General features: G+C 40.9%; 1 protein-coding gene across 5 annotated transcripts in view; it reads left to right on the top strand.

Annotated features, from left to right (window-relative positions):
• Positions 1-2577: 2577 nt before the first annotated feature.
• The window catches only part of CEP85L (centrosomal protein 85L), a 90027-nt gene continuing 70257 nt past the window's right edge, over positions 2578-22347 (top strand). For 2 of the 5 annotated variants that reach the window (XM_080999578.1, XM_080999577.1), the window contains exons 1-2: positions 2578-2973; positions 18068-18229. In XM_080999578.1, the coding sequence (XP_080855704.1) occupies positions 2793-2973; positions 18068-18229 (343 nt within the window). In that variant the 5' untranslated portion in view covers positions 2578-2792. Of the gene's footprint in view, positions 2974-8251; positions 8387-11622; positions 11763-18067; positions 18230-22347 lie in introns of those variants that run through there. The other 3 variants (XM_080999580.1, XM_080999579.1, XM_080999581.1) reach the window with 3 other exon arrangements.

Below are 22347 nucleotides of genomic sequence, written 5' to 3'. Positions count from 1 at the left end.
AACTAGGGTGAACTCTGGTTAGTCTGTTTTGTTAATAAGGTAGCTCATAAACCAGTTTGATTCTGAGTTGTTTGAACAAATCATAGTTTAAATTAGCTGAAAATATTTACTGAGTTTAGACATAGTGAAGAACTCTGTATAGTTGAAATATGAAAGCTTTCAATCTGTTTATTATAGTCAAGCTAGAGAATGAAAGGTGAGGGGGGATTGTGCAACTCTGAAGCTTATTGCTGCTTATGCACATAGCAGCTACAGTGATGCTAGATTTTCCACTAGTGCACACTTTTCTAGAACACCTGAAGATGCACAAAATGTATCAAGGCATATACTCTTGTACTCAAGATACACAAAATGCAAATGACCTGCAATGTTATGTCTGAAAATGGTATTTTTACGCTTACACCAAGTGGGGGGAAACTGAGTCTTACACAATTGATGTTTTTTGTTTCTTATAGATTTTGTAAGAATACTCCTTTTCTGTCTTGAATGATAGCTTGTTAATCAAAATATCTCTCAGACTTAACATGGTTAAGGAAAAAAAGCACCATAAGCTGACAATATGAGAGTGATTAATTGTCATTGCATCATATCATATTATACCACACGATTTCAGCAGTTGGTCTCTCAGGTTCAACATAGTCATGCTTCTATGTGGTGTGTATTCAGAACACAGAAATTCACAGTAGTAAATGTAGCTTGTACTTTACAAATTATATATGTCTGCAGGTGTGCTGGTGATTAATAGGTTGACTAACTTTTTTTGAGAGAGGTGTATATCTGGTATATATCAATGTTCCTGCTTTGGGCAAATACCAAACTTTGTATGTATCTAGACAGGTCCTAGCATAATCTAGAAACCATATATAGAAACCATATATATTGCCTTATATTTGGTGCACTGATCTCTATTAATATGTTTACGAATCCAAAAGAGGTTAAAATTGAGTTAAAGTCCTGAGACAAAGATGTAAAACAAGTAGAAACTAGTTGTATAAGGACAGCTTTACTTGTAATTTGCAAAAAAGACAAACTGTGTGGTGAGGGAGCCTATCTTTCAGGGAAGCAGGGGTGGATTTTGGTCTTTCGAATTTTAGTGGTGCCCTGTGAGAGGCCAAAATTTGGTGCCCCCCTGCCTCTTGCCTTCCATTCTGCATGTGCAGTATGTCATAGATGTGATGCTGTGTGGTCAGCTTGGTGCCCAGTGTGAGGAAACCAGTTGTGTTGCCCTAAATCCACCTCTGTGGGAAGCCATTTGTGGCCTGATTCTCATATTATCCTTGTGACTAGTGCTTTCTTTCTGGAATAAAGGTGGGGGAACGCAACACAAAGTTAGTTTATTGCAGGCCCAGTCGCACTGCCACACACACACTCCAGGCAGTTGCTAAATGTAAGATGTAATTAATCAATTCAAGCAGACCATGACTTGATTAGTAATGACCACAACTTTATTGATTACAGATATAGGTGGATTTTTGGCTCAATTCCAGCCCCCTGACACCCCCCCCCCCAATTATTTAATCACATTGGGCAGGGATAGCCTTCATGGCACCCTCCATTTAGTGTGTACTGCGATGCCCAACTCTCTTGTTGGCCATGCTAGTGGGGATTGATGGGTGCTGCAATCCACAACATCACATCGAAGAGCACCACCTTGCTACAGCTACAGAGCTACAGCTAGATACTGCATTTGCACAAGGAAGTGCCATGTGATCTTTCTGAACAAAAGGCCTTCAGATACAGACATTACCACCATATCATAGAATTGTTGGAAAGGACACTGAGGATCATCTGGTCCATTCCCCCGCAATGCAGGAATATGCAGCTGCCCCATGCGGGAATCAAACCTGCAACCTTGGCATTATCAGCACCACGTTCTAACCAACTGAGCTATGCAGGTTAAGTGTTTAAGCGCTTAGGTTCTTTTCATTTCTTGGCAGCCTCCATGCCTTATCATGCCCTGTGTAAAGTATCTCCAATAGGGTTTAGTCCAGTGTTAACCAAACCAGAAAGATTACTTCTTCCCTTTTACCCATTGTGGATGAACTAGCTCAACTCAACAACCAGTGTGTTATTGTACTCAAAACTGCCTTCTGAGTAGGACCACGCTATTGTTATAAAGTTCACCCGTTGGTGACCACACTATCAAGCCTCACAGTGTACACACACACACACACACATATATACACATATACATAGGTAGGGGGGGTGGTGTGTGTGTGTGTGTGTGTGTAGAGAAGTTGCAAAAGCGTTGACCTGGAACTTGTTTTCTTTCTCTGCTCCTAATGGTGTCAGACGCACGGGGTCCGGCCCTCTGCACGTGCTCAGAGGCCCTTTCGCATGTGCTCCCGGATCCACGTTCCCGGGCTGCCTCCTGCTACTTTCCAAGAAACAGCCCTCTCCCCTCCCTCTCCTTTTCCTCCTCTCCCGCTTCTCCAGTTACCCCTGGCGAGCTCCGTGCTGCCTGCCGCCCCCTCCCGCTTCTACTGCCAACTCCCCTCTCTTCAGAGAGTAGCGGCAGCATCTGCTGAGTTCCCGCCTCTGTCCCCGCCCGGCACCGAGCAGCAGCAGCAGGAGGAGGAGGAGGAGGAGGCGGAGGAAGAAAAGAGTCGGGAAGCTGCAGTGTGTGGGCAGCAAGCAGCAAGCAGCAGCGAAGGAAGGAGGCGAGATTTGTCCTTTCCGCTGCTAGTCCTGCGAAGGAACTGGCCGGCAGCAACCATGGCCTCGGCTCCTCGCAGGCCAGAGTCGGGCTGCCAAGCGCGAAGGGCAGGAGCAGCAGCCGCGGCGGGCCAGCAATGAGCGACCAGCAGCAGCTGCCCCTTCCAGCCTCTGCCGTCCAGGCCGCGCGCGGGCGCGGGTCTCCGTGCGGACCCCCGGAGCTTCTCCTCCTCGACGGCCCCCTCTCCGCCCGCGGAGGCCCCGCCATGTGGGGGAGGCTCCTCTCCGAGTTCGGCCAAAACGGCGACTACAGAGCAGGTAGCGGCGGCGGGGGGGAAGGCCGGCCCCATCTCTTCGGGCAGCAAACGTGTGAACGCGAAGCGGGTTTGGGTTGTGTATTGCCCAGCCTCCCCAATGCGTGTCCCTCTCTCTCTCCCCGCCCCACTCGCTTGTTTCAGTTTCCAGGCCAGATTTCTCCCCTCGGTTTTGGCGCTCTGGGTGAAGGTCTCTTCTCTCCTCAGTTTGTGCCTGGCTTCTTCCCCTTTCCCTACAGTTGCTTCAGATGTTCGTTAACGCGCGTCGCCATCTGGTTTCGTGATTTGGGAGGAGGAGAAGGGGCGGGTGTCGGGCAGTGTTGCGGGGAGAGGAGCGGAGGAAGAAGAAGAAGGTCACTGCAACAAATCCGCCCGCCCGGCGATGCAGATTGCAGCCCAGCCTGGGTGGGAAAGGAAGCGGGGCGCCGCCGCTTCAGGGAGCCATTAAAGCCGGGGAAAGCAATGCAATTAGTTACTACGCGGCTATATTTAGCGCTTTCTCCGCTAATCACTCTTAAACCTGGCAGGATTGGTGAACGCGGCTTAATCCAAAGAGGAAAAGAAAAGCAACCCCCTGCGGGAAACAAACTAAACAAAATCACCACACTTGCTTTTCTCTTTGGAAGTTCCCAGATACGGGTGGGGGGTTGGGGAGAAGACCCTAGCGCTGCCCGGTTTTGCACATGGCCCTGGAATAAATAAGTGTGTGCTTGTCTCGTCTCCCAGTCATGGAGCCCAGTTTCCTCAGAGAGACACTGTATGCTCTGCTTCCGGGAAGTAGTGATAACTCAGGGTTAGAGCTTTATTTTGGAAGGAAAGCTTTAAAGCTCAGTAGTGCTGTTAAAACCGGATACATCTCTGTCGATGCTTCTAGTGTGATGCTGCTGTTGAAATGGGTAGGTTAAAACTGGTGGAATTCGGTTGGGCCTGTGTAGCTAGCATGTCCTTGATAAATTAATTAAGCCATACAGTTATCTCTATAATTAAACCATGCAAGATAGGATTAGGTTGAATATTCTTGCACGGATGGCCCCAAACTAGGTAGTGTTTTAGTCATCAGCTCCTGTTACTGATACTGAATAGTTCTCTTGCAGTGCCTGAGAACAAACTGTACTTGTCTGCACAGCACTTTAGAATAAATTACCATTCTTTGGTAACACTATGAATTACTGAACTGTTTGTTACATGTGAGGAGTGGCTTATAGCTTTAAGTTGTCAGCTGTTCTCGGGGTGAACTATTAAATAGACTCTGCAGATTCTGTTGTTTATTGTGCATACCATTCATTTGTTAATTTTTAAATTAATGATCAGGGCTTGCTGTACATAAATAATTTCCTATTCCTTAATCCAACCAGAAATTGAAGCAATAGATTAAATTTGGCAGTTCCAGAAACAAAATCCAGAATTTGTGACTGGTTTACTAAAATAATTGTATATGACTCAAGTATGAACCAACCCTGTTGGTTTGCTAGAAGATATCTCTACTTTATTCTCCTAGTCTAGGATAAACACAGCACTGATCCCCCCCCGCCCCCCGGCACTGTTGGTACAAGACTTATAGCTGCCTATTCAGTTCTGTATGTATTCCATTTGCTGTAAAGTGAAAGGAAAATAGGAATATACCTTCTAGCACGTCAGTGCTTTAGTCCATCTTGCTCATTATTGTTGACACTAACTGGCAAGGCTGGGCTCTCCAGGGTTTTAGACAGGGGTCTTTGCCAATCATGTTTGGAGATGCCAGTGACTGAACCTGATACCTTTCGCCTGTAATGAATGTGCTTTACTACTGAGCTTGAGGGCATTTTTTTTAATTTTTACAATAAGCTATTAGTTTATTTGCATCACACACACATTTGCAAAGTATGCTTAGCTTTTTAAATATTGTTTGCTTGCACTGTACCCATAATAAAATGAAGCAATAGTATGTGCTTTAAAGAATAGGGTTGTAATATCTAAAAAGAACACACCTGCCATACTGTAAGTATTTTTTATGGCTTTTCACGTGTTATACAGTATTACTGAGGAGAGTGGGTGAGAGGTGAACCCACTGTCCAAAAACAACAAGAGTTACCCATTTCTATAAGAAAATACATAGAAAAACAAGTGGGGAAAATAAACAACTTCCAAGTCTTTCAGAACAACCAGCAGATCTTCCTGAAAGTAAAAGGATAGAAGCTTGTGAGAAATGCACACATGTGATTAAGAATTGACAGGTGCTTCCCAGCATGTTCTACTGTTACATCAATATGTTTGTATACTTAGTTTGCTAGGCTAATACAGAAGTGAATAATAAAATAGATTGATTTAAAAGAATGTTGCTGGTTATAATAGTATCCTGCTGCTGGACAAAATGTGACACCCTTATTGTCAAACCTGGAAATCTTTGTACCATTACGTTTTTTCATTTCAGTTTAGTATGTTTACTAAAATCTATACCATCCACTTGAAGCAGTGATTATGCCTGCCAAGTGCTAGAATATTAGGGCTGCTTTTGAGTGTACCATTATTGACTTTGATACTGTAGTTTGATTGGTTGAAGCCTCTGAATGGAACCATTATCTGACCCAACATGAGATTAGTTCTGATTGCACAATAGCTTGGTAATAAGTCATATCCATAGTGAATATTTTTGATTGTTCTTGTGGTTAATAATTCCTCGCAAGAACACTATAATTATTCATTATTCAGTATTTTTATCAGGACAGTTGGGTTGCAAACATAAATGTGAATTCTAATTATTTAAATAAATCATGTGCAAAGTTCCGTAGAGAACATGGATTAAGTGATAGCTCTAATCCAGCAAGAGGTTTCATTGTGCAGGTTACTCTTTGCATGAATAAGAGGCTGTTTTGGGATGCAGAATCCCCCTCACTCATAATGACTTTGTACAGAAACTTTATAAGAAGACCACAGAGTATTGCACTTGTTTATCTGAATGTGTAGGTGATCAAGAATAAATATTTTAAACACCTGTTTCAGGTGTGGCACTTGTGAAGATAAGATTGATAATAATAATAAGCTATTTATGGACCCAAACATTCATATTGCTTCATTTTATATCTATCTGTCTATCTATTATGGGACTATCCTCAATAAAACAAAATGACTGAGCTCTGTGAAGCATTATATAATTAATTGAGGCAAAGAGCATTCATGGGTAATTTCAGACCCAGGTGGTGTTTTTATTTTTTGTTTGTAGGATAGCTAGTTGTTAACCAAATTCCGAAGGAGATTCAGATGTCTGTTTTTGAGGCTGAATGGCTTCTTTTGCTGAGACTTCTCTTTTTCCTAGCATCTGAAACCTTCGTGTTTGGTTACTTAGAAAATGCAGTTCCAGAACATGCATTGTTCATACAATTTGTGCATGGCATGTGGTTGCATAGCACTCACTAGTCCCACTGGATGTTACTAAATAATAATGAATGACACAACCCCTTCCTGCTTGTGCTATTTTGTGATATTTCAAAACAAACTTCATTAAATCTGTCTTCTCTAGAGCAATATGCAGTTCTTTTAAAAAATAAAAAAGTGGTAAACATGAGCAGCCCTCTTGCCCCACAGTAATGTCCCGCATGGTATAGTAGTGGTTACGAATGGTAGACTCGTAATCTGGTGAACCGGGTCCACTTCCCCGCTCCTCCACATGCAGCTGCTGGGTGACCTTGGGTTAGTCACACTTCTCTGAAGTCTTTCAGCCTCACTCACCTCACAGAGTGTTTGTTGTGGGGGAGGAAGGGAAAGGAGATTGTTAGCCACTTTGAGACTCCTTAAAAGTGAAAGGCAGGATATCAAATCCAAACTCTTCTTTTTCTTTTTGTGATCCTTGTAATGGATGTATTATTATTATTATTATTATTATTATTATTATTATTAATAATAATAATAATAATAGAATACTCCATGGTCTCTTTCTCACTCCAACACAAATTCCCAACGGCATTTGGTTTTGTGAAGACAAACCAAAAATCCTGATGTCCAGGCAGTCTCCTCACAACAAGGCTGGACTGCTGATTAGTGTTTTGTTTTTACTTTTACATTTATATCCTACATTTTCTCCAGGCGCTCAGTGAGTTCCCCTCTACCATGCAGGTCATGTGATGTGTGAAATAAGAGCTGTTCTTCACAATGGCATTAGAGAAAGTGCCACATATCTGTGGCATGTAAATTGGTGTGCAGCCCCATGGGTGTATGAATGTCTGAGTGTCAGGAGACCATAAAGTAAAGCTTTGATGTGCATAGCAAGGAGGCCTCGAATAAAAATACCCCACAAAGTAGCATTCCCCAGAATGGCACCCCCCCTTCAGGCATAGCCAAACTCCGGCCCTCCGGACTACAATGGGACTATAATTCCCATCATCCCTGACCACTGGTCCTGTTAGCTAGGGATGATGGGAATTATAGTCCCATTGTAGTCCGGAAGGCCGGAGTTTGCCTATGCCTGCCCTAGATATTGCTGGGCTGCAACTCTCATCATCCCTGACCATTGGCCATGCTGGTGCAGTTATTGGGATTTTTATTCCAAAATATTGGGAGGGCAACGTCAGGGAAAGCTACTGCAAAGCCATTAATACCTGAATATGCACAGTGCAACAATTGTAGCATGTTCGATAATTTAGAAAATGCAGTCAAGTACTAAACATTTTTTGTGCTTATTGGCTTTCAAAACTTTAGCGGGGAATCTTGAAGAAGGACCATACTTTAGTAGTGGAGCATTTGTTTTGCACATATTCAGTCCCTGGCCTCTTCAGGTATTCCTGTGAATGTCCCCAGTCTGAAACTACAGAGAGCTGCTATTAGTTAATATAGACCACATTGAGCTATATTGACAATTCATCAGACTCAGTATAAGGCATCTTACTATGATTCCAAGCTGGATAATTAATAGTAGAGTGATATTTTGTTCCTTGATCCACTAACTTACTTGAAGGCAAGCTTTAGGCTGTTGTAGTTATTTCTTGTCTAATAATAATTTCCTGAGACATGGTCTTGTTAATATAGGACAAATCTGATCTGTTGACAGTATCTGTCTTTCCCTGAGCAAGGTAGGTTTTCTTGCTAAATGTTAGCCTCAGGTGATATGAGAGTGATCAGCCTCATAGGCAATGTCACAATTGAATTTTAAACCAGTGTGAGATCACAATCTTACTATGAGCTTTGAGGGGGGTCTCCTGAATTGGTTGGTTATGTTAAAACATGAAACAAATGCTGAATTCATACTATAGGTGAAGAACCGGCTAGGATAACCTAAGCTCTCTTTGCCTTTTAGGTGTGGGATGGGTTGGGGTGGGGAGGGGAGAAAGATCAAGTAGTTTTATATCTGTTTGGATATAAACAGTAATTGGAGCCCTGAAGATGAGAACGCAATGGTGGTACTTGCCTCCACGAATGCGAGTGTGTCCTTGAAAGGGGAAGTAATGGTGAGTTTCTGAATTGTCTGTGTAGTGTCACTGGCATGCCTAGAGCCTTCAGGGATGAACTCAGTAGGCTGTACTGCCTTTTCTCTCTTTTTGGTTTGTGTGACCTTGATTTTCAAGGCTTATATAGCACCTCTGCCTTTTGTTAGCAGCTCCCTTCTTGTTCTTCCTATATCTTACCTTCCTATTTGTTTCACTTCCATTGTAATATGGGGTTACTGTAATGTCCCTTTGTGAGATGGCTTTTCTGCCTTTACATTTGACCTTTTTAATTTCTTTTGGGGATTGTGCTCTCGGGCATGCTGTAACAAATATGCATGGGTGCGCAATTGGATAATGAACAAGCAAGGGAGAAAATAAATCTCACAACAGATGGAGGCTCACGTGAAGCACCACCTTTTGTACCAAGGAATAGCATAAAGGGAGGGAACAAGAATACAGCTGGCTCTATTCTCACCTAACTGTTATAATTAATGGGTGGTTTCTGAAGTTTATGTGAAATTGCAATCTTCACTCAGTTGGTTATGTTACAGTAAGGAGGGGATGAAGAGATTTCATAATCCATAAAACTATTAAAAAGGTGAACAAGCATTCTCAAAATGTTTATTGCAAATTAAAATCAGGATTGTTATGGAATAGTAATGAATGAAGAGTACATTCATTATGCAATCTGAACCAACAAAGACTATGCTCTTCCCGTTTGCATGCCACTTATTTGGCAATGGAAGTTACTCTTAAGAGTCTATCAGAGTAAGCATTTATTTATGCATACTCATTGATAATATTATGCATAAATAAATGCTTACTCTGATAGACTCTTAAGAGTACCATGTAGTGTCACTGGCATGCCTAGAGCCTTCAGGGATGAACTCAGTAGGCTGTACTGCCTTTTCTCTCTTTTTGGTTTGTGTGACCTTGATTTTCAAGGCTTATATAGCACCTCTGCCTTTATTTATGCATACTCATTGATAATATTGGGACGCGGGTGGCGCTGTGGGTAAAACCTCAGCGCCTAGGACTTGCCGATCGCATGGTCGGCTGTTCGAATCCCCGCGGCGGGGTGCGCTCCTGTCGTTCGGTCCCAGCGCCTGCCAACCTAGCAGTTCGAAAGCACCTCCGGGTGCAAGTAGATAAATAGGGAACGCTTACCAGCGGGAAGGTAAACGGCGTTCCATGTGCTGCGCTGGCTCGCCAGATGCAGCTTGTCATGCTGGCCACGTGACCCGGAAGTGTCTGCGGACAGCGCTGGCTCCCAGCCTATAGAGTGAGATGAGCGCACAACCCTAGAGTCTGGCAAGACTGGCCCGTACGGGCAGGGGTACCTTTACCTTTACCTTTACATTGATAATATTAAGTTTAATATACACATTTTTCATATTCTGTGCACAGTAGCAAACCAATTGAGCAGATGAGAAATCCTCAATTGCTTGGGAGTCCTGAAGATCCTGAAATGGTTTAATGCGTGTGGCAGATGTCTTAACAGCTATTGTTGAAGAAAAATCCATTTGTTGCTGATAAGCTATAATAGGAGGAAGGCTGCTTCTACACTTGTCTCCAGTATCAACTGTTCTGCCTCTTCCACATAACTTTAGAATCCTATCTTTGGTTTGTAACCTGAGTTTCAGGAGCTTACAAGCTATTTGTTAATTCCAGTGGTATCCTTTACTGTACAACTTTACAAATGAAAACATTTTCATTCTTATAAAAGGTCTATATTCCGTGTTCTGAAAACTTATGTGAGCAACTAAGTCCCCCTCTGAAAGCTTCTGCTCCTCTTTTGCACATTTTGTTTAAGCTCAGTTGTAGGCAATGTGAACTTTTCCCATATAATTGTGACTAGGATTGGGGTGCTGCTGTGTGTACTTTGCAAAATGTGTACTGTCTTCTTGTTGCTTAGTTTTTGAACAAGTGAAGCTTCATTGCTCAGAAACAAAAATAAAAACATACCGTATTTTTCACCCTATAGGACGCACCGGCCCATAGGACGCACCTAATTTTTTGGGGGGGAATAAAGAAAAAAAAATTTATTCCCACCCCAGCCGCGGCTTCAGCACGCCCCGGGCAGCAGGCTGCTATACGCAGTGGGCTCCCCAGATTTGCTGATAGCTTCCTGAAGCCTGGAGAGCCGAGAGGGGTCGGTGCGCACCGACCCCTCTCGCTCTCCAAGCTGCAGCGAAAGCCTGCATTCACCCCATAGGACGCACACAGATTTCCCCTTCAGTTTTGGAGGGGGAAAAGTGCATCCTTTAGGGCAAAAAATACGGTACTATTGAAGAACAAACTTTAAATTGTACTTAAGCCCAATTCAGTATGTTTTCCTTTATCTTAACTAGTGCACAATTGCAGGAATAGTCCTCATGCATCCATGATTAGGAACTTCTGGCTAGCCACAGGATAGTCACATTGGATTCATTATGGCCACATAAGCATCTGCTTATATTTGTAATTAGGACTAGAAGAAATGCAGAAGTAGATGTTGAACAGTGTCTAGGTCACTGTAAATGTTTCTGATCTCTTGGTTGCAGTCCAAGTATGAGAATTTCAGTGAGTCAAAGGGATTGGTAATTTATGACTAGGATTTTCATAAGTTGAGTTTTCTGAAACTTTTAATTGCCTACAGGTAGTGTTGTGTCTGTTCATGCAACGTGTCTTTATCTCTCTTTGGGCAATCTTTGTATGAATGTGAATAGGCCAAGGACTGCTTGCATATAGTTTCTTTGTTGGGATTTAGGTGAAAGGATTGTTCCATGAATGTGAGAAACATTTAACAGAAATTTGCTCTTTGATTATTTCCAAGCTTCCAGTTGCCAAGCAGCAAGCATTCTTAGGCTTCAGAAGAACATTGTTACAGAGTTGGGGGCGGGGGAATCATTTTGTTTACAGTATTGTATACCTAACTTCACACTATGATTCTCCTGCATGATGTGGAAGGCTGTGCTTTTTAATTTGTGGTGCTGCACTGGGTCAGCTCTTCTGCTTCGATCTATTTGTTTGAGGAGAAATGAATGGCTGCTATGTAGTGACATATGCACTCGGAAATTTCTGTTACATGAGCTGAGAATGACAACAGAAGGCATTTTAAACAGAATTTTCTGACACTTGTAGTTTTTACTGTAGCTAGAAGTTGCAAACACTTGGGTTTTGTTTTTTTTAAAGTAAGCTTGGGCTAAATAGAGAATGATACTTACATTTGTTGAACATGCAAGATTACTACATTTTAAATTTTATTTTTGTTTCAGGGTTCAGCTCCCTGTTAAGTACATGGCTGAGCAGGGTGGCCCTGAGAGAATCACTGTCTTGCAGCTTCAGGTTCCTACTTGTAAAATGGGAGTAATAGTGACCATTCTGCAAAAGATGTCAGAAGAATATAGTGATGAAGGTAGTTCAATTTGTTTCCTCTTCTAAGCTTATATATATAAGCTGGGATCCTTTGGGAGGAAGTGTGGAAAAGAGATTTAATAAATAAAATACCTATAAACATATAAAGGGGGGGGGATCAAACTTCTTTGCTTCTCCCATAGGGGAGCATGAGTGGACTAGGGAGACCAGTCTCTAGAGAAATTAATGTAGTTTCAGAAATAGCATTGCAGCCTGCAGAAAAAACCCTTCTTGTTCTCATATATTACCTGTGGAAAACCTATGTTTGAAATTGACAGTAAAAATAAAATTAAAGAAGGCTGCAGTACTAATGTTGGTACTTTGGGACTTGTCCTTAACACATGAAGATTCAATAAAATAGTTTTATAAAAACAATTTCATCGTATCAGAAATATGGCCTGGAATAGCAGGGATGTGGCTCTATAATAAAGGGTTTGAAATAAAAATGAAACTGGAGTTGTACACATCATACAGTATTTTTATTTATTACCGCCTGCTCCACAGTAGGCCATGGTGCTCAAGCTTTGGGTTTGTCTGGCAGGAATCAGGAGTGCGTCTTTGTCAATCTTACCTTGCCTTCTACACCACATTTCTGCAGGTTGCTTAGTGTTATACTGAAAGACGGGGGTTGTTATGCATGTCTTTCTTCCTTACCAAAAGGAAGCTTTGTGTGCCTCTGTAGGCCATGGAAACTGACAGCGGTGGCTAGGCAGTGTGATGTATAGGAAGAGACTGATGTTGAGCAATGACTGGAAGGAGCAGTCGCTCCACCAGTTAGTAGCATGGAGCTTCCTTTCTCTTGGCCACTGATTGACCCATTGTACTACTGCTGTGTTTGCTTCTGTTGGAAACTGATGTGTCTTACATGTACTGGTTGTCTAAACTTCAGCTGCATCCCCATGAACAAAGGTGCAAACATTTCCCATTTTTGTCACTGGCTAGAGGACCTTGTCAAGTGAAGTCACGAAGGGCTATCTCAAGAGTCCTTTGCTGAATTTCCCCATAATTACCTTGTACATAAATCTGCTCCCTCTTGCCTTAAGTTTTCTTTAACTGTTAATTTAAAGAGCTACTTAAATATTACACAGTATTACACAGATAATGGTTTAACTCCCTCTTGTCCAATTTGTATATTATTGCACAGTGTAGCTGCTGAAAAAACTATTCATAATGCATAGAAGGTTGGATCACATGTACTTGTTTTTGTCACATTACTTTGGCAGTGGGTGGGTGCAGTGTTGGAGAGGGAAATGACAATGTGACTTTGGTGATACTGCCTTCCCTTACTTAATGAAGCAGTATTGACCCTACCCAGCTCTAATTGTATGGATACCTTGCTAGCTACTGTACATCTTCCTATTACTCAGTAAATCAAGCATCTTCCTGCCCCTGCTTATCAAAATTTCCAAGATCAGTTTTCTTACTTCAAGTTCATGGTACAGTCGTACCTTGGTTGTTGAACGGAATCCATTCCGGAAGTCCGTCCGACTTCCGAAAAGGTTTGACAACCAAGGTGTGGCTTCCGATTGGCTGCAGGAGCTTCCTGCACTCAATCAGAAGTTGTGTCAGATGTTCGGGTTCCAAAGCATGTTTGTAACCTGGAACACTCACTTCTAGGTTTGCGGCGTCCGAGAGCCAAAATGTTCAAGTCGCAAGGTGTTCGGGATCCAAGGTACGACTGTATAGCAAATTTTTTTTTAAAAATTTCATTGGAAATTTGGCAGCATGAAATGCTATTTTTAATGACAATGTACAATGTACAACAAACGACGTTTAGTTTCCAAGTGGTTGCAGGAATATGTCAACACATATCCCTGTCATTCCACCCTAAGGCCTGGCTGTTACAGACCTGCATCTCTGCTTTACTGTGTGGCCAAGCCCTGCCTTACGTTCTGCAGTCCTTTCGTTATGCAGAGCAGGCTCGACTGTTGTTAGTTACACTTCTCTTTTTTAAAAAACTTTTTTTGGGTGGTTGCTGCATAACTCATAAGAGGACTGTATTTTGATTATAAGCAGTAAAATTGTTTGCAAACCAATGTAAAACTCTGATCTGAAAACAGCTTAGAATAAAGCAGTGTAAATCTACTATTCTCTGGCTGTTTTTTTTAAAACGAAATCTCCCCAGATGGAATAATTTGGTTGAACAGAGTGTAAAAGAGGAATAGTTACTATAGGTGAAGAGTGCATTGGTTAGGAGGATGGGGAGGTGAGCCAGCAGTAGAAGGCATGAGCTAATGCATTGCATTTGCGTGCCAAAGTAGAAATAAGAAACATCTGTAGCTCAGTTTTCTGTTTCTGCTGTGTATTAACAGACTTTGTAGGAGCAAAATAGCTAATCGGCAGGGCTGTACAACTCAGCTCTAAACTCTTCTTGTCCAATTTTTTAATACTAGGATTTGGTTCTGCAAGTGGAATAGGTAGAATAAATGAGCTTTGCACAGTTCATACAATTTGTACAATGTCACATGTGGTTTCTGTGAGGAATTTTTGTCTTCCAGAATTTGGAATGTTTCATTCAGTTTGTCTGTGTGTAAAGGAAGAACATGGATTTTAAGGCCAAGAAAATGTGATTTTGCCATGAGAAATGGCCGCTGGTTGCACTTAGCAAATGGACCTTTCTCTGATTACTAGAATTCCTATTAAAGGAAAAATGGTCATTCCCTTTTTTATATTCCCTGCCTGCTCAGGTAATATGTAGGCTAAAGACTTGCAACATGAAAATGAAAACAGATTCTTAGGATTGTGTGCAAAGGAATAAAATTTAGTTGCCATATTCCGTGCAATTTGAGTCATGCAGGTTTCTAAAGTCCCGGATTAAAATGAAATCTACAAGGCCCTGAAAGTTCGTTAGTTGATATCTATGCTGGTTTTATGTGTTACACAAATGCACTTGAATGAAAACATGAGCTTTAAGAGCTTATCATTGTGCTAAAGTAGATTGTTTATAGGCTGTCTTTGTCTCACTTGTGTCACTCTAATTACAGTTGAAGCCCTCTAGGGCTGTAACTTACTATGCAGCAGCCATGTGCCACTACGGAAATATGACGACTGCTTGTTGCAAGTGCTGAGTAGAAAGTTCAAAGAGAAACTTTTGCTTACCTTCCTCTTCCTTCCATTCTTGCATGTGTCTATGTGTATATACCTACACAGCTCTGTCTGGTTCTCAGAATACCCCTGTGCTCTTTGAGCAATGCTCTCTCTCGCTTACATTGAATATCATTAATTTAGTGAAGTCCCATTTTATATATTTTTATGTTTTGGAAATTGTTGTGGCCTACTGCTGATCCATTGAAGATAAGTAATTGTCTCGTAAAAAAGTATGTCAGCTATTTCACCAGCTGTTAGAGACAACTACAGCTATGAATTTAGAATTACAGTATAAGATGCAGTCAGTGCAGAAGTTATTTACAAGTAGGACAGTAAATTAATACTATCTATAGTATATACTATATAGTATATAATATAGTATATACTCCTGCCAACCTAGCAGTTCGAAAGCATGCCCCCCAAAAGGTACAAGTAGATAAATAGGTACTGCTCCGACGGGAAGGTAAACGGCGTTTCCGTGCGCTGCTCTGGTTTCAGCGTTCGGTTGTGCCAGAAGCAGCTTAGTCATGCTGGCCACATGACCCAGAAAAACTGTCTGCGGACAAACGCCGACTCCCTTGGCCTGTAAAGCGAAATGAGTGCCACAACCCCAGAGTTGTCTGCGACTGGACTTAAGTGTCAGGGGTCCTTTACCTTTTTTTTATAGTTCTCATACTATAAATACTACCCTAATGGAGTTGTTATGCCAGTCCTCAAATCTGGAAGATGGAAATCCAAGGTTTATATTCTTACATCTTGTCTGCGATCTGTATATTCTGATTTCCTCCCCTTACATCATTTCAATCTTCTACAGGCAGGACATTGAAGGATTTTATACTGCTGAACTGTGACAGTGGAGTATACATACATTATGCACTCTTGGTAGTTCCACTGCCCTCAAGTTCTGGGTGGTGCTGTTCCAGGAGAGAGCATTCTCTTTGTCAGCCCTTAAGCTATGGAATCTCCTTCCCACTGAGGTGTGTCTGTTACCTTTAATAAGTAGTTTTTGTCCTATGTTGAAATTACCCTGGTCTTTGACACCCGAGGTCTGTATTTCAAGACCCGACCTATTAGTTTAACTATCATTTGTTTTAAATTATTTCAATATTTTATTTTTAAATTGTTGTTACCCATCTTGAGACTTCATGGCAAAGGGCTGATGATGATGATGAATAATAATTAATAATAATACATTTTGTAAGTCTGCAGTATTCAAGGCATCAAGAAAATTTAAAGAGGCAATCTTCTGCGTGACTCTCTTCTCTGCTGCTGTGTGTCTAAAATTTTACCAGATTTACCAGCTTTATGTTTAGTTGCATAAAATCCATAGATTCTGCTATAATTAAGTGTAGCTGCTGCCTTAAAGCAGTCTCCGTGCCATCATTTTACTACACTTGCTGGTAAAAAAGTATTGCTTCCATATTTTGATTTAATAAAACTTAAGGAAATAATACAATTCCTTGGTAATCACAGAGTCCATTTTACATGCAACTAAAATTGTAGTTGTAATTTCCTGATCCTTTAAGAAAAATGGGAACCTGCCCATTTCAAGCCTTGGCACAGGTTGCATGATTTGCTCCAATGTCTCCTGTCATCCATATGTATTGCTCTACTATTCCCCCGCTCCTCACAAACTGGGTAGGCCTGGCAGTCTGTTCTGATTGGCAAAAATGAAGAAGGAACAGCAGGATAACGAGGGCAACCTGGCAGGACATAATGGACATGCTTGTGCATCATCTGCCCATGTTATACTTGGCTCAGTCCCCTGACTTTTACATACATTTGATATTTGCATTGTAAAGGCAAGCGCTTTGAAGTGGGAATTAGCAAAGCGCGGACAGGATTGGCGCATACCAATTGGTGAAATTACGTTCTGCAGTTCTTTTTAAAATTTGAGCACTACAGACATGCACACATGAATACTTCGAGCAAGGTATGAGCTTCCTCTGCAATGCAAGTGGGTCAGGTTTGTCCTGCCACACTGCATGTCATTTGTAATTTACTAAAAGAGCTTACTACTGTATCTGAAGTGTGTGTTAGCCAGTAGCACCAGCATAGCTGATTGGCTGTGTGCAGACATAGAAGAGGGGGCAGCTTGAGTGGAAATGTCTATCCTTCCATAGACTGGAATCCACAAACTGAATTGAAAGTGTAAAGATGTAATAAGTAGCGACAGCAGTATAGAGGATAGGAATCAAGGAACCTGAATAGATGTGGTTGGCACGACGTCCAAGTGCCTTATTAGTTGAATTTAAAGTGTGGTTTCTGCTTTGCTCTATTTAGTTGTTTTGTAGTGTCTATTGATGTGAGTGTGCATGCACATGTGCATCTGGCATTATTCAAGGTTCCCCTTTAGCTAATTGTTAAATTGTGGTTTTATTTAATTAATTGACTTTTTGGAATAGGATTCATCTTGCACTTACTGAAGGTTGGCCTCTACTACATTGTATCACAACTCGTAGAATCTGTATTTCTTCATGGCTTTTAAGGCTTTTCATTCAGGATCTGACCTGAATAGATGGCTTGTGACATGCCGTAAGGTCATGAAATCCATAGATGATGAGCTGAACTATATTTACTGTATTTCTGTTCTGTTATATCAGATAGCATGCAGTTGTTTAGTGTCTTCGGTTGAAGTGATTGCTAAAAGTTGCCCTCTAGCCAAGAGTCTTTTGTGTCAGACAAATGAAACTTTGTCTGCTGGAAGGAAGCTGTTGAAAACCCTTTTGAGGAGATTGTGGTTTGGTGTTGAACTCTCATATAATATTAATTACACTTCTCTTAAGGGTCATTTTAATTAAATTAAAACTAGAGAAAACTAGCCTTTTAGAATCCTGAGCAACATTTTCTGTGTGTCAGAATGTATGATGACTTCCAGCTTGCCTCTCAAAACCTTACTTGCAAAGAAATGCATAGCAAAAAATAAACTGTACTTTGCAATATCTTCTGAGCCCTGAGCAAAGCTAGGTTGAGAATAAACACAACAAATATACAATGTAGTAACTGAATGATACCAGATCTTATCAAGAGACTGTCATTTGTTTGAATGCATTCATGTGCAACTTCTGTGATAAACTACATCATTAGATTACCGTAGAACAAATTGCTACAGGTTTTGATGTTTCCTAATTTTACATCTGTGGATATTATCTTTAAAATCCAGTTTGTTGTTGAACTCTGTTGTAATGACTTTGAATAAATATACTTTTTTCTTGGCAGGCACAGAATATTCTTCGTCGGGATGGTTACCTGGTACTGATCCACTGTGGCAAGCCACAACTGGTTCATCAAGTGGTCGGAGTACCCACCTGAGAAGACACAGCATAGCTTCTGACAGTGGGGACACTGGTATCGGAACCTCCTGTTCTGATAGTGTGGAAGGTGAGTAGAGATGCTTAATATACGGCATTGATGCTTTCATGGAATGCAGAGGCAAGAGATGGTCTTGAAACATTGAGACGGAGTTTATATAAAATACAGAGAAGCACGTAACTTGTTCAGAGAACAAGTTAACTACTCCCCCACCCCCCCGTTGACATGAGAGATTTATGTTTTTTCAGAAGTAATTCCCACCATATTCAGTGGGGCTTATTCACAAATAAGTGCTCATAAAATTGCACCCTTATTTTTTATTTGGTCAAAGGTAACTTATGTTAAATATAGTTACAGGTAGGTAGCCATGTTGGTCTGCCGTAGTCGAAACGAAATAAAAAAATTCCTTCCAGTAGCACCTTAGAGACCAACTAAGTTTGTTATTGGTATGAGCTTTCGTGTGTATCTGAAGAAGTGTGCATGCATACGAAAGCTCATACCAATAAAAAACTTAGTTGGCCTCTAAGGTGCAACTGGAAGGAATTTTTTTATTATGTTAAATATGTAAGACCTCCTGAGTATACCCTTCATGAGATGCTGATGATCAAGAGTGTTGCTTTGTTTCCCTCTTCCACCATACCTAAACAAGTAAAAATCAATAAAAATTTTAATTTGGAAGAACACTTATAGCAACAGAAATACTTACATTTGCATAGGGGAGTAGTGCCTGTGTCCAGCTCTGCCTGGTTCCCCAGTTATGGCTCTTCCTAGATCGGGCCTGCAATTTGTTTACTTATTCCATGAACTGGTGGTTGAGCAGTCCCTCCTTTGCCAGCCTGCTCATGTGCCTACATCAAATTCTTGGTTGCCCTTGTCTTGGCCATCAGGCGGGTTGCTAAAAACAAGGCTGGGCTACATAGCTCTAGCTGATAACATTGTTGTACCTACTTTTATTTGTTAGCACTCCCTTTGTTCTATTTTTACTTGCCCTGTGTTTATTGGAAATAAAAGACATGTTATTGGATCTGCTGATGTCACTTATCTACATTGTTTTCACACTGCTGTTCTAAATCATCTTGCTGTTTTCCTGTCTGAAATTCATGCACGAGGCTGTTTTTCAAGGGAAGAGGAAAATTTTTACAAAGCAAAACAGGAACCTCACTCTGAACTCATTGGATTGCATTTTTGTCAGTACTGGCTAGACTTTAGGCAAGACTTTTTTTAAAAAAATATTGAGATGCAGCATAATTCATGACGAAATCTAGATAGGCTGCCAAGAAGAACTTTATTTTCAAGCTGGTCCTTAGCCTGTTCTCAGTTGCAATGCTGAGAAGGCAGGTCTTACATAACTGATGGTATAAAATGCTGTTGAACAACCTGGCAACTTTGACCATTGCAAAGATTCAGGGAAAGGAAATTGCATTTTTCAAGCTTAATAAATATAATGAAGTTCCTGTCAGCTTCATTACTGAACTAGTCTGATTTTTATTGTACTTTCCCATTCTTAATTATCAATGTTTAAAACTAAGCCTTTGCTTTGTAATATATCTTCACATAGAATTGCTTTAATGTTCTTCCCTCTACAAATGGGTATGTAGATTTGATAAATGTTTACATACAGGGTACATGCCCAGATTATTTGAATAGATTGGCAGAAACTAGCAAAATCAGGGTTGTGAACTATTCTAAACCATCAAGGTGTCTGTGCTACAGAAAAATGCTTTTCTTTACGTCTTCTTTTTATGACTAGTCCAAAGACTGTTGCCAATTACTGTAGAATTTGAGATATTGTATAATCACACATTTATCTATCTGACTCCACAGTCCAGTGCATCATTATTTGAAATCAAGTACCACTATTTTTCTTCAGAGTTATTTCCATGTAAGTGTGCAGAGGATTGCAATCTGACTCTGATACTCTTCTTACTTGATCTATAAAGCTCTTTGTAGTTTGATGCCTTTCCTACATTTCTTAAGATTTTCCAACATTGTTGGAGAGAATTTCCTCTCCTTTCTCATTAAGATGAAAGTACAGATTTTGCTTTAAGTGAAGTTACATGTGCAGTAACTAAGAGCATTGCCTCTTGTTGCTTAGTAAGTATCCAAAAAGTTTTTGCCTATTCAAAATTCAACGAATGCTTATGGGAGTGTTCGCTGCCTTGTCAATTCGAAATAATTTATTACAACTGAAAAATCCAACTCACTAGGGTGGGAGAGGATAGATGAAACAAAAACAAGTAACAATTTTAACAGCTGAGAGAGAGACTTTCCCCATATCTCTGGCCAGGAATACAACTAAATGTTTAGCCTGAAAGCATATACTATAAAATTGCAATTGTTCAACATTGTAGTCATAAAAAAATAATAATTCTCTCCTCCCCCCCAATTGGCAGTCTCCCAATACAAGAACTACAGCATCTTCACCACAATTGGACTCATATGTGCACTTAGTGACTTTTCTGTTTTTAGTTTGGTTTTCAGTCTGCAGAAATAAACTGTTCTTGTTTCAAGCATCTTTGAATGTCTTCTGGTAAATAATGAATGCAAGTAGATCGATAATATAAATAAATACTCCCTAGGCAACCATAGAAAAGGTATCTTGTTCCCTCATATCCAAAAGGAAAATTATTGGCCAGGTGGGCTGATTCCAAGTTCAGTTTAGATGAGGTATGTCTAAGTTTGTTTCACTTGAGCTTGCTCCGTTGATACTTAACAGAAGTGTTGCTCTTCCTAAATGAGATTCTAGCACTTCGTGTTATCAATAAAACAATAGTGGCACATATGGTGGGGCAGAACTGCCCTCCTGTTGCTGCTGCTTACCCAGGCTGGGGCAGGGTGACCATGCAGCTCCAACTTTGCCTTGCTTCAACAGCAGAAACACCAGTCTTGGGACAGTGGCTACACCCCATCCCACACCCCACTGCTGCTGTAAAAGGAGCACAATACACTTGCCTTTCCTAACTTGAGATGTTTTGGACTACAACTCCCATTATCCCTGATCATTGGCCATGCTGGCTCAGGCTGTTGGGAGTTGTAGTCCGAAGTGTCTGGTTGGCCTCAGGTTGGGGAATGCTATTATAGTCCTACTCACCTATGAGGAAGCTTGCTAGTCACTCAAAACTGAGAGATGGCCATTGAAGGAGGAAACTGTTGTTTGCCTGTGCAAGTGGTTCACATGTAGTCGCCGTCCCTTCCTGCTTCCATCTCAAAGCTTACTTGTAACTCATATTTAAAGGTCAGCAGCAGATAAGCTGTGGAAATAGGGTTCTGCTGTGTGAACATGTTTGTGTTGGGTTTTTTTAAAAAAGTTTCAGATAAAATGCTTTACATGTACAAATTAATGTGTGAAGCAGCCCTAATTGTGAGTGATCTAGAAGGTTCTCTGTTAATATTAAGCCAGGAAGCGACACTCAGAATTGTGTCTTCATGTGAATCACTCTCAAATAACAGCTACCAATAAATATAACTATTTTATGGGACCTAACAGAAGATAGGAATTTTAATGTGAGGGCTGCAGTTCACTTGTACGTGGTAGGAAATGTATTATCCCCTTCTGAATGGTGTTTTACTGAGTCAAATGATAAACTATATTTGCAACAAACAGAATAAAAATAATGCTGTGATTTACAGAGCAAACTGGGAAAATGTTGCTACTGTGCTTTTTTCATGCATGTCAGTTGCATAAATATGTGCTCTGCAGTCAGCCAGACAGACACAGATTTACTTTGCCAACATGAAAGGAATAAAATAGTCTGTCACAGTAAACTGCTTTTAAATAAGTGAATGGTCATTACAACCAATGAAAACTGCAATAAAGCAATGGATGTTGAAGAGCTGTCTCTTGCTTTCATCCATGTCTGATTTCAGAGGAAATAACTATTCTCTTTTAATGAAAAAAATTGTATTAATTTTTAACTCATGTACTAATTTGTCTCTTTCCAAACACCTGAGAGAAATCTGTCTGCAACTAGAAATGTATCTTTGGGTGAGATAGCTTAGGAAGAAGAGACAAGCAGAAGGACATTGCCATTTATTTTAAGTCATGAAATGGGCTCCTGTTAGTAATACCGTTAGTGTTGTTGGTGGACCAATATGTTGTCAGGTGTGGTTCTGTGTTTCCTTCACCCAGGAAATCAAGCACCCCCCCCGTGTTTCTGAAATGCATTGACAATATTCAGGAGGAAGAG

Source organism: Podarcis pityusensis (genome assembly GCF_964106645.2).
Source record: "Podarcis pityusensis genome assembly, chromosome: 3".
Lineage (NCBI taxonomy): Eukaryota > Metazoa > Chordata > Lepidosauria > Squamata > Lacertidae > Podarcis > Podarcis pityusensis.
Note: the sequence above shows the minus strand (reverse complement) of the source record. Positions and strands in the feature narration are given on the sequence as shown.